Source organism: Notolabrus celidotus, chromosome 10 (assembly GCF_009762535.1).
Source record: "Notolabrus celidotus isolate fNotCel1 chromosome 10, fNotCel1.pri, whole genome shotgun sequence".
Lineage (NCBI taxonomy): Eukaryota > Metazoa > Chordata > Actinopteri > Labriformes > Labridae > Notolabrus > Notolabrus celidotus.
In genome coordinates this window covers 22,285,966-22,299,381 of record NC_048281.1, presented here as the reverse complement: position 1 = coordinate 22,299,381, position 13,416 = coordinate 22,285,966, and the positions used below count along the sequence as shown (strand labels likewise).

Here is a 13,416-nt window from a genome sequence, read left to right as displayed (position 1 = left end):
TTCTGAAGTGACAGAGCAGAACAAACAAATAACTAGCCTCAGTGTATGTTGTTGTTGGTCACAAATCAGGTTGTGGAACTAAGTGGAAGGCATCAACAAAGGAACCATAAAGCAGAAAGGCATATTATGTCAATTGTTCAAACCAGTTGGGATCGATTCTAATCTGGAACCGGTTTCCAATTCCCATCCCGAGTCATGACCACTACTAATGTTCAAATATTTTAGGGACCTTGTCAGTCATGGGCCCCTAGAATTGTGCTTATCCTGCAATGGAAGAAAGTTGTGGAATATTTGACGTACTTTGAGAGCATAAAACAAGGTGTAAACTTAAAGTTAAAGGCGTGACTTTAGTTAAACAGTTAATTGGTGAGTATTAGGGCCCTATGATTTTCGCGTTCACGGAATCTCAGAATTGGCCAATAAAAATGGGATCTACTGCTACACGCAGAATATTGCGGAAATTGACATAATGTGACTGAAATGCTGTCATCATGAGGAGAAGAAACGTTTGTCTGGGGAAATGTTTCCGGGGACCGCTCATTCATGGCACCACCCGTGCATCTCCTCACAAACACTCACCCACCCCCTCCCGAAATAAACAAAATGTTGAAGCAGCCACCAGAAACACAGTTTAAGTCTGCAAAAACACTACAAAACTCATCTCTTACTCCAAAATACAGAGCTGAACAGTTCCCAAATGACTTCTATGTGTCAGGTGACATGCCTTTTTGAAAAATCTGTTGACTGGAAATTTGAAAATATGTGTGATGACCACTTGTCGTCCAAAAGCCATGTGAAAAACAGAGAAAAACACAGTGCTGCTAATGCTAGCCAGGCCAACCTGCACTTGCATTTCATTAACGGACATTTTATTCACTGACACAAAAAGCGCACACAGTGTATGGTGGTAAAATAAGTGTAAAGGGTAAAAAATTTAAACGGATTTCATAGGGCCCTAGAATATGTTTCAAATGTGTTAAATGGGTTGGATGTAGTATAATGGTATGTTTAAAGCTGATGCTAAACTGAACCGCTGTCTTTATGAGCTCAGAGTATAAGAATAGAAGTCGTTTGTACAGACCATGCTGGTTCATGGATGACGTAAAGCTTCAGGAATGTATTGCTTGAAGCCAAATGCATAGCTATATTGATGTCTATGTAGATAAGGCTTGTACAAGACTCGAGGACATATAAAATGTCTGTTCTGAGTACCTGTGTGTCTAAATGCCCTTATTAGCTCATCTCAATCAGTTGTGTGTTCCTAACTGCAATAAAGGTTACCATGGTGATGAGAACTGCTGTCTCACTCCCATGTGAGGCACTTGATTTCATTCAGCTCAAAACATCTCTTTTTCTTGCTTTGAAGCAATAGTGGAAAAAATGTTGCCTTGATGAACCAGCTCAACCAGTACAAGTATACAGGTACTATTTGATACCATAATCATATACGTGGAGGCAAATTCCACACAATACACACCAATGCAAAATGCTATGAAGGGCTGACATTTCACTGAAGGTGGAGTTTCTATCTGAAGTTTGAATTTGTTGTTTAGTGTGTAAATTATGTGAAAATGTGCAAATTATGAACATTCCATCCATTCATTTGAGTGTTGAAATATTTAAGAGCCAATAAATGTGACATTGGAATTAATAACTAATTTCAAATAACTTCAAATGTGTACAAATTGTTTAAGAAATAAGTGAGGACAAATTCTGTGAACTAAAACTTTGATTTGAAAGTTGTAAACAAATGAAAACAAGAGGACTTCTGCACATACACCTACACAAACCTACATCTTCACATAAAGACTGTGTACAGACAAGTCACCCATCTTGACTTACTCCAATAGTGACTTGTAGGTTCAGACAGCCATTGCACAATTAAAACCTGCTCTTATTCAAACACCTAATGCCATACACACACGTGCACCAACACTCTAAAGAGTCCCCTTATGTTTTACAGCTACCACTTAAGTAGGAGTTTTATGAGAACAAGGTCATCCCATAAAAAAATATCTGAAAGTAGGTTAACAGGAGCCAAAGAACTTAACAAAGAATTGTTGTACAAGTGCCTGTATGACACTCAGTCCCCAGTCAGAAAACATGCAACAAAAAGATCACCCACAAATCTGTTTTCATGAGAGGAACCGGCTACTTTTCAAAAAGCAGATAACTGAAAAGGTGAGTACAGTCTCTTTTATTTTACTGCCTCTTTGCACAAAATGAGACTCATTTTATTTGAGAGAGGGGAAATTATCAGTACCAGTCAATGCAAAAGGAAAAATATGAGATTCAGGTGCAATGACAGGTTCATGACTATTTCGGTTTTTTTTTTTACATGTATTGTATTTGTTATCTAACCACAGAAATCAACTTGAAACAGTGTAAGAAGACAAACAGCTCATTCAACAATTAGTTGGCTTTTGTTAGGAGATTTTGTTCCAGTATCTTACTATTTATGTTCTAATGTGTTATAAAAAATACAACCTCTAAAACATTGTATCTTTCACTCAAAGGATGCCGCATTATAATTGAACTGAGTTTTATTCCTAAACAGTTTTATTTATTTATTTATTTACTTATTATCTAGTTCAAACTTTAGTCACTTTTATTCTACTCTATTTATTTATGTATTTATGTTTTTATTTTAAGTATAGCATCTTATTTTATTTTAATGGATTAATATTTTAGTGTTTTATTATCTTAGAAATGTATTTTATGTTATGTTATGTTTAATTTCCTGTGTTGAGTTTTAGCATCTTATTTCACCTCCAGTGTTTCCTCATGAGAGTGTTTCACTCAGTTTGTTCTGCAACTTCTTTTTTCCTTTTTTATTTTTTATTTTATTTTTTATTGTTGCATATACTGTGTTCTTAACCTTAGGATTGTGGGGTGGGTTTGAGGTGGGGGTTGGGGTTGGAGCTGGGATCTTTTTCTTAATTCATTCTATTTTAGGTTGGTTTTATGTACAGCACTTTGTGTTACAATACCATTGTATGAAAAGCGCTTTATAAATAAAGTCTGATTGATTGATTGATTGATTGATTGATTGATTGATTGATTGATTGATTGATTGATTGATTGATTGATTGATTGATTGATTGATTGATTGATTGATTGATTGATTGATTGATTGATTATGCAGCTTTTTTTTGGCTGCAACAATAAAAAAAAGTGTAGTACAATTTGGTGAGTTGTTCCATACAAGTTTACAGTATTCCAGCTAACCAAGGTGCAGTATTCACTTGATTTAATGAGTGCCTAAACAACTGACAAAAAACTGAAACATGAGTTGGGATGAGAATCAAGACACATTTGAGAACAGGTCCCAAATTGTGAAATTCTAAGAATTTGAGCTTTTCAATTTGTTTCAACCAAGTGGCAATTTCGAAGATATTAAGGTTAAAAGGTTTCCATTATGAGAGGCATAGTTGACTTGATTGACAGGCGGGAACACTGTAGCTTTTGGCGTGGAGGCTCACAGCCCGCCTCTTTACATCACACTAGCTCGACAGCAGTTAGGTTGAGTTTAGCATTTCAAATATGGCTCCCGCCGACGATTGGCTTCAAAACAGCGCTTCAGAAACAGATAGAATGACGTCACGGATACTACGTCCATTATTTATAAAGTCTCTGGATTCACCCACAAATCAATGACATATTAATGCACTAATGCTGCTTGATCATTCAACAATGCTGCTTGTAGTAATGTGTCTTAGCTAGAAGGAGACTGATTACCAAGAACCTGAACTTTTCTTTCATTCAAATAGGCTACTTCAAGCACCACTACAAAGTATTGTGGTATTTCTTTTCAAATAGTCTCACCTCCTGCTCATGATTACTGAGCATACTCTCTTTATGTATTCTCCCTCGGTTGAAATAACAACAACTTCAGATGTTGTGAAAATTGAGTTACACGTAGGGATGTACATTTTAAGTATTTTCCGTGATCGATTTTTGGAAATGTTAACGATCAATTATCATTTTATTGATTAATTGATAAGAAAAAACATTATTATTCTTACGTCAAAAACAATGCCAAATAGGTTGTTTTCCCCCTAAATTATATTTTCTACAGCAACAAAATGCATCTGACTGACGGGATTGAATACGGGCACACGTTTGACACGCAGAATATCAACGATCAGGCTCATTAAAATATTCTCCGCGGACATAATCTTATAAAGTAAAGGCTCATAATACTAACAGAAAAGTACTTCAGACTCACAGTGTCCAGTTTTCTGTCTACTCGTTCTTATTGAGAAAAATAATCATGCGTGTTCAATCAGGTGTCAGCCGGGAGCGCAACCGGGACATAATCAGTCCCGCTGGAGAAAAGCCCAGACCGATCTGATGTTGCTGCTCTGTAAACGTAGCGTACCAGAATTTCCCACCGGTCTTTTGCCTTCGTATCCAAAGGTGGAAATATCCTGTTTAAAGTTGTCAACCTTCGTGTCCGTGTTGTTGTTGTTGGCAGCAGTTTTGTATTGATCCTCTTTTAAAAAGCGCACAGGGAGACCTGACGCACAGCCGCAGCCGCCAGCTGAGCGTCTCTGCTGTGCGCAACACCTTTAACAGCTGATTCACATCGAAACATGCTTTAAACTTAAAACACCTCCCTGATAGATGAATGTAATATGAGACCACATGATGTTTGTTCCACGTGATGGAAAATTGATAACAAAAATGTGTGTTTCGAGTAATTTCTTAACAATCAATTAATTGATAATCGATTAATTGTGGTCATCCCTAGTTACATGTGATGCTATTGTAGAAGCTGCTCATCAAAAAAGAGCAGCTTAGTCCCACTAGACAAGGACGCTCTCTCAAGTCTAGGACAAGAGAGACCCAGCAGGGAATGTTTGTGAGGATTGGCTGCACACTGAACATAGGGGCTGTCTGATTGGAGTGAGAACCTCCTCAGCGGCCTCCAGCTTGATGAAAGGGAACATAACACAAAGTTGATTGAAGCCACTTTAACCAGGGCTCTGACTCGGGGGGGGACAATGAAGACACACTATTTTCAGATGGAGACAAGAGGAGTGAGAGGTGGGAGAGGTGCAAGAGGAGCACAGACCTCTGGAAGACTGAGCAGAGGTCACGATGGAGCCAAAGGTGCATTTTGACCAAGAGTTCCGGGGTCTTTCAGCCCCCAGAACTGCTTTCCCTGGAACTAAAAGGTTCCTCTGCCCCCAGAGTTGTCTGTGTTTCGACCGCGGGCTGAAGTTCCGGGTAGATTGTGCAAATCAGGCCAGTGACGTATGGAGAAAAAAATTATCTTAATTAATATTTTGAAATCTTAATAAAAAAATAAACTATTATACATTCTCAGAAACTCCCTCTGTGTTTCAACAACTGTGTAACTCTACAAACACCATGACGTTCAACCAAAAGTCCTAGGACCTTTGAAAAGTACTACCCCCCAAGCAGGGGCTTTTCAGGGGGGAGATTATCTACCCCTGGACTAAATTTAAACCCTGGTTCCTCCGATCGAAACGCACGTGGTTCAGGGGTAAAGTCCCTAGTTCCGGGGTAAAGTTCCTGCAGTCGAAAAACACCTCAAATCCCCAAAACAAGTAATCCACCCTGACAATGATAAAATCAAGTGCTTTGAAATATTAACAATGATCCCTTGAGCACCATTTGGTTTGTCTACTATACTTCCTTTAATGTATGATAAAATATGCAACATTTACAAGTGTTAAAAATTAGGTATCAGCAAATGATCAAATATTAAATCAACAGAATCTAGGTCAAAGATTTAGGTCATGATTAGCTTGCGGTAGGGCTGAACAACAAATCACAAATTCATCTATATCCAAATATAAGAATTTGAAATAAACTTATCCAAAAAATCTTAATTTATCACAATCAATTAGGAGCAATTTTTTTTTAATCTTTATTATTATTATTATTGTTATTATTATTATTATTATTATTATTATTATTACACATATGTTCTTAAGCTTACACATGAATCGTGGGGTGGGTTTGGGGTCGGGCTAGAGGGGGGGTCTCCTTTCTTTTTTTAATTTATTCAATTTTTATTATTCTTATGTACAGCACTTTGTGTCACAATATCATTGTTTGGAAAGCGCTTTACAAATAAAGTCTGATTGATTGACTGATTGATTGATTGATTGATTGATTGATTGATTGATTGATTGCATGATTGATTGATTGATTGATTGATTGATTGATTGCCTTGATTGATTGCAGGATTGATTGATTGATTGATTGATTGATTGATTGATTGATTGATTGATTGATTGATTGATTGATTGATTGATTGATTGGAAATGAGTCCATGTATACAATCCATGTTTCCTCATTTAGCAGGTATATTTCACCTGTTTAGACCTGGGATAATGGCTATGTTTTAACACCATGTTGATGCAGTCATATGAAGATTAAGCCAGCTGTCAGCTAACTTCTAATTAACTGGTTATAATTTCAGAATGAAAAAATTGCTTGCGGGGTGTCACACAGGCCCAGAGTCAGATTAGCTGGTCAAGGCTTGAACAGAGCGTGGTTAAAATATAGAAATATATTTTGCTTTGTTGGTGGAAAAAAGACTTAAGAGATAAGATAAGATAAGAGATTCCTTTACTCGTCCCACAACGGGGAAATTCAAGTGTCACAGTAACAGAGTAGACAGTGCAAAAAAAAACATTTTTCAAGTCACCAATTAGAAAATAGATTATTATTAAATGTAATGGTATTAGTACTGAATGTATTTTTTCATATTGCAATAAATATCAAGGAAGAAAAAACTTAACCCAAAGTCAGTTCTTTCTTATATGCAGCCCTAGTTTATAGTCTAATTAACTCTTAAGAACTTAGTTCAGCTGATGAGACTGGGCCTCTGTCTTTGCATTTGTGCTACTTTCTGTCTATAGCATCTATTGATACTAAAGGGAGAAATTGCCAGCTCCAGCTCCAGCCAACCATTGGTGAAGAAACACAGACTTCAACAGAGCCTTTCAACTTGTGTGACAGCAGGTAAACTAGAGAGAAATTAACCATGAGTCTAATTCTCTGTGACAATCTTCTCGTTTATAACAAGGTCTTTGGTTTCCCCTGAATGCTACTTATCATCAAAGACAATAATCCACCTTATCCCTGCAGAATTCACATTCCTCAGAGTTAAATGTCATGTGATAATGGTTGCCATCCTTTGTATTCATCATACTGGAAACAAAACTAATATCATTACATCCCACATTCTCCTTTTATTTGCAGTAATTAAAACCTCAAACAGTCAAATCATCTTGTCCTCTCAGCTCTACATTTGTATCACTCAGGTATGCAAAACTACCTTAAGTCTGAGGTGGGAGTAACACTTTTCAGGAGGTCAGTAAAAGGGGCTTAGCGTTTGTAAGAGTGACCGAATTTGAGCAATTTCCTGTTGCAGCAAGGTGATTAAAAATCTCCAGTCTCCTCAAAATAAGTTCTTGAGACTCATTATTGGAAGGACATTCAAAAGGACTTTGTCTGTGGCATAAATCTGTAGCAGTCTGGAGAGAAGCGAGATAAAAAAAAAAAAAACAATGAGCATTTAGAGACAGAAAGGGACTACTGGGGTATACTTGTCAGGTCAAAAAGTGAACCAAAATGTTAATGCTGAACTTAAATGATAGGGAAACGGGTGTTTTCAAGTCCTGCTTTAAGAAACAGACTATTAAAAAAATATGAAATGTTTTGATTCATCCATAAAGGAGGTTGATTGGGTCCATTACAATGACATTTGTAGCTCATTGTGTGTTTTTGTTTCGTAGTAAACGTCCATGGAACACCTCTGCACGCGATGTGACTTGCTTTTTCGACAACGAAGCTGCTGAGAATGAATACAGCAAACTGTGCCCCCAGCAGAAATTGTGCCCTGTAAGGTAGACAGTCTGGATTGAAGCAAGGAGTCTGGGCTAGGTAAATTGTTGATTCACTGCAGTCACTTTATAAAGACAAGAGACGTCACATCCAGCTGAGCCCTGCACTGTGTCTCACTGACAGAGGGTGAACAGGCGATGGCAGCCCGGCCACTGTCTGCTGGCTATCTAGGAAAACAATAACACTTTTCTTCCCTCACAGCTACCACAGTGACCAGTGAAATCCCCCAGCTTCAGACAGAGTGTGAATGCTGAGTTTACTACAAAGACCCATTTAATACGAGTAATGTCATTTGAAATTTGACATGTGCTGCAAGGTTTTTAGTTGTCTGTCCTAAAACAAAATCTAAAAATGGTTCCAACACATCAAATATGTGAACAAATAGAAAAACATAAGAAAACTCTTACCCATCCTCCTCTCCGTCAACAGCCTTGAGACCAGCCGATGCAGTTAAGGCACTGACAGAAGCGGCATTGCCCTCCAATTCTTGACTCTGCCCAGTGATGGATCCAGACCCACTTTCCCCTCCAGACAGCTTGGGCAGCCCCAACAGAGCTGACTGGTGCTGGAGGAGCAACCGCTGAGCATCCTGCAGTTGAGTTGTGGTGAAGGTGGGCAGACTAGCATAGAGGGCACTAGCCTGTGCAGCATGAGCCAGGGCCTGGGCACTGTTGTGGTCCTGGGACAAGCTGACAAAAGATGGCTGACTGTGAGGAACACCCTGTGTGGGCATCCTGCTGCCATTTCCAGTGTTGTGGGGATCATTCTGAGGGTTGGGGGGGAGAACACTTGATGCAGACACTTGGCTCTGGTGGACCGTTGTAGGCAGCTGAGTGCCCAGGCCCAGGTTTTGGTTTTGTGTTGGGAGTGACTGCAGCTTCTGCTGCTGGCAATCTAGGTGGCTGGGGTGGCTCTGAGGCTGTTGGGCGAGACCAGGTACTCCAATTGGAGATGGCATTGTGGAGTTGGTGGCCTGATGGGAGGAGGGCTGCTGGGGCTGTGGGTGAAGGAGTGACTGTGATTGTTGCAGGGACCCAATCATCTGACATGCTCCATTGGCTGGGCCAGAGGGAGCTGATCCAGCCTGGTTGGACAAAGAATGAGGACCGGCAGCCTGGGGGATACCTTGGTGAACCTGGGAGTACTCAGATGGCCTCACTTGCACCGGGGCTGTTTGGATGGTAGCAGCTGGTTGCTGTGGCATGGAGGCATAGCCCATCTTCTGCTGCTGAACACCTATTAAGCTGTGCGGGGAGCCTGCAGACTGATTTGCAACTGCCTGGGCATAGGTGAGCTGCTGCTGGTGCGCAGCAGACGCAGAGAGCCCAAGTGTATTCTGGTGGCCTGGCATAGCTGCAGGGTGATTAATGTTTGAGGGAGCTGAGGGGGCAGCAGTAGTCTTAACATGTGAATGAGTAATATCCTGGGGGTGCATGTGAGGTTGGGACACTCCAATACTTAAGCCACTTGGTAGGATTCCTTGAAAACCCTGGGGAGGTGAGACAAAATCCTGGGAATTTTGGGGTACCCCAGCTTCTCCACTGCACACACTCTCAGTATAATGGCTCAATGTACTCATGGTGCTACTCACAGAACTACCACTTGTGCTTTCCCTCTCAGCGGCCCCAGTAAAGCTCTCAGAGACAAACTGGCGCATGCTGAGAGACCCAGTATCAGATGTAGTGGAGCTGGGAGCAGAGGGTGGGGTCTCCTTGTCATAGAATTCAGTGCAAGTCCATCTGCCCTTCTTAAAGGGCTCTGAGCTGGAGTCCAGCTTCACCACCCTGAAGCGAGAACTGGTCGTCGCCACTGCAGGGGTTGTAGGTGGGGCAGGTTGGGCAGGAGTAGATTGTAAAGGGGGCGTGGCCACAGCTGTGATGGGAGCACTCACAGCTTGCAGTACAGTAGATCCAACTCTACCTTGGATCCCACTGGAGTGACCAAAACCTCCAGAGGCACTGGCAGCAGCAACAACAGCAGTTGTTGTGGTTGTCATGGAGATGTTGGAGTTGATGTTTTGCTGTTGCTGGATAACATTGACATTAGTGGTAATAAGGTTACCCCCAGCTGCAACAGCACCACTTCCACTTCCCCCGCTGCTGCTTATCACATTGAGAGGAAAGGCAGCACTACTACTGCTAGCACTCATGCTGATCCCCCCTTTCACAGGCACGTTGGCAGAGCTCACCATATTCACATTACTAACACTGCTGGTCTGGGGATTAACTATGCTAACTGTAGTGCCTGTAGCAGAGTTGTGCATTCCAGGGACAGATCCTGGGGCCACAGACTGGGCAACAATACTTGGAGGGGCAGCCTGTGTAACATTCTCTTGAGGGACCCCCATGTTAGAAGGCATTTTCTGGGCGACACAAGGTAAAGCTCCAGATGGGGTGCTCCCAGGTCCAGAAGACAGCGAATAGACATGAGCATGATTAGGATGATGAGGATGTTGATGGTGGTGATGCACAGTCCCATTGACCATGCCCCCACCTTGATGTTGAGCCTGGCTCAGGGCATGAGGTTGTGAAGGCTGGTTAGGGGAGACAGCTCCAGGAGTCTCTGCTTCATGGAAATTATTCAGCGTCTCTTCTGAAGAGCTTCTCTCTGCACCTACTACATCATTAGCCCTGGACAGGGAAACATCCAGGATTTCAGAGGAAGAGAGATCCTCTGTGTGGGACTCATCCAGGTCATCATAGCTTTCTGTATCCTCTGCAATACTATTGTTGGTACTCACAGATATTTGGGCTGGAGTCACACTTGTGATCTGAAAACCACTCTTCTTTTTTATTTGAGCTCCAGTTGACTGTGTCGCCTGGGGCTGGGCGAGCAAATTCAGGCTGTGGGGTGGAATGTGATGAGGACCTGGGGAGGATGAACCAGCAGGAGGTTGGCACTGGATCAACAGGGAGTGTTGATAATCATCAGCAGCAGGGACGTGGCTGTTATTGACCACCTGATCTGCCGGCGTGGACAACGTGGACAACGTGGAGCCGCTCCCGCTGCCTGTGTTGCTACCCCTTCTGTGAAAGACAGCCGGGTGCGCCATCTTTCTAACACTGCCAGAGTCTGCTGCAGGGTCCGGATGATGCATTTCGAGAGAGTCCGGGGGGTAGTTGGTCTCTGACAGTATGCAATAAGCTTGCAGTTCGTTAAGGTCGCCGTCTTGACAAAACTATAGTCAACAGACAACACGATCAAAAATAAATATATCCACCAAGTGCAGGATGCTCACAACAGTTAGGCTCAGGTGTGCCAGTATTTACAGCCTCTCATACACGATGCTGTTTTCTGGTGACAGTTGAAAAAGAAGCTAGTAGCCGCTTACTGTTGTTAGCGAGGTATCGTCAGCTGATGCCCGTTGTAATTCACCGGCTAACTACCAGTGTGATCCGTCAATGTCTCTGTAAAGTACAAGCTCATTTATTTCCGGGCTCTTTTGTTGTTGTAATGGCTACTTGTCCCCAAAGCAGGAATAACTGCAGTGTAAATTAGCGTTATATGAGATGCTAGCTTACAGAGGAGTAACGTCAGCTAGCTAGCTGCCAGTCTCCATCACCGGCTAACTAAACACAGACTATGTATGGTGAGTCGTTTTTAACTGCTAGATTTGCTAAAAGGAAAATAAATGAAAACAAGCAACCTTATATCCAGTGTCCAGAGATGTAAAACCGAATACGGATTGTATAGCTGCGCACAAAAGGTTTAATCCATTCCAATGAATCCTCGTTTTGGTCTTGGTTTTGCTGTATCACTGGTCCTCCCCAGCGTTGTTCAGTCTGTAGTCTCCTGCACCGCCTCTGTGGCTCTGTGCTGTGACGGGGCTGAAGGGGAGGGGTGCTCGGTAATATGGCGTCCGCGCATGGTCTCTACTGCCAGACATAAAGCAGTCTGGGAGAGGCTGTGACGAGCCCTGTATCAACACGAGCGGAAAGAGCCGGAAAGAGCCGGAGATAACCGAGAGGCGGGCGCTCCCTCCACAGCCTCATTGATACATGGCAATAGATGGGTAGGTTGGTAGGTTTACTGGATGGATGGATGGATGGATGGATGGATAGATGGATAGATAGATAGATAGATAGATAGATAGATAGATAGATAGATAGATAGATAGATAGATAGATAGATAGATAGATAGATAGATAGATAGATAGATAGATAGATAGATAGCCAATAACAATAACCTCACCAAAACGGACTCATGTGCAATATTTCCCCTGTCTATTTATTAACGTGCAATAGTTAATCATCCCTCTCTTCCTACTTGTGCAATACGTTTTTTTCTACTCTTCTTCTCAGTACTGTTCTGTACATTGTTTTTATACCTATGCTACAAGCCTGTGCACATTTTTCACCACATCACTGGTTTTGTAAATATTTGTAAATTTACTTATTTAGTTGTGTATATACGTTGTAAAATATGCTTATTTTGACTTCTTTAATTTGAATTGCCACTAACTTTTTAATAATTACTATATAGGCTCTTGTTTACTTTATATTGTTTTGCACTGTCCACTTTGCTGCTGTAACACTTAAATTTCCCCGTTGTGGAACAAATAAAGAATTATCTTATCTGATAGATAGATAGATAGATAGATAGATAGATAGATAGATAGATAGATAGATAGATAGATAGATAGATAGATAGATAGAGTTTACAAATATTGTTATGACTTTCACGTAGTTGCAGTTGTTGGTAATAGAGGACATTCTTAATGACATTTCCATAATAGGCAATTACTCTCTGTCTTTTTGCCTCTCCATCTCTATCTGTTTCTCTTTGTGTCCAACTTCCTCAGCAGCAGCAAGGATTTTCCATTGCCATTGCTGCTACATATTAGCTGATTGCAGGATTATTGATAAGTCACTGTGAAAAATATTGCAAAGAGTACTGTCTAGACCCACTCTGTTCATAAAGTGTCATGATGTTCCTTCTTCTGTGATTTAGAACTATTTAAATAAAGCTGTAATGATTGACTGAATATCTGTAAAAGTTGCAAAATGTAAAGGTAGACTTACAGCAAATGGTTGGATGGATGGATGGATGGATGGATGGAAATAATGGTATACGTATTTGAAAGAGGCCAATTTGCACAAGACTTAATTTAAGAGGTCCTAACAGGAGCATTAGCATTGATCATTTCTGTATTGTAATTTCTGAGGCCTGTATATGCTACGAGGGATTAGGTGTCGGACCAAATGATTGACAGCATTTTCCACAGCAAATATTCACAGAGATTGATATGTTTACACCTACTACTCAACACAGATAAAGGATCAAATCAGCAAAGAGAGAAGGGGTAGCACTTTATCCACAGGGGGCATCAAAACAGACCCAAACAAAGTTCCTCACAGGAGTTTAAGTCAGCAATGTTATACTTTATTAATGCAACCATTGATCATGTGTACACATATCTTTTTTTCTAAACAACCAGGAGAAGGCCCCAGGGTAGACCAAGAACTCGTGGAGGGATTATATATCCTACCTGGTCTGGGATCGCCTCAGGACTCCCCAGGACTCCCCAG

General features: G+C 41.2%; 1 protein-coding gene across 2 annotated transcripts in view; it reads right to left on the bottom strand.

The window, feature by feature from the left end:
* The window catches only part of LOC117820611 (TSC22 domain family protein 1-like), a 41,339-nt gene extending 29,522 nt beyond the window's left edge, over nt 1-11,817 (bottom strand). The window contains exon 1 of one of the 2 annotated variants that reach the window (XM_034694438.1): nt 8,295-11,817. In XM_034694438.1, coding sequence (XP_034550329.1) covers nt 8,295-10,984 — 2,690 coding nt within the window. In that variant the 5' untranslated portion in view covers nt 10,985-11,817. The remainder of the gene's footprint in view (nt 1-8,294) is intronic. The other variant, XM_034694437.1, reaches the window with a different exon arrangement.
* Nucleotides 11,818-13,416: the final 1,599 nt, after the last annotated feature.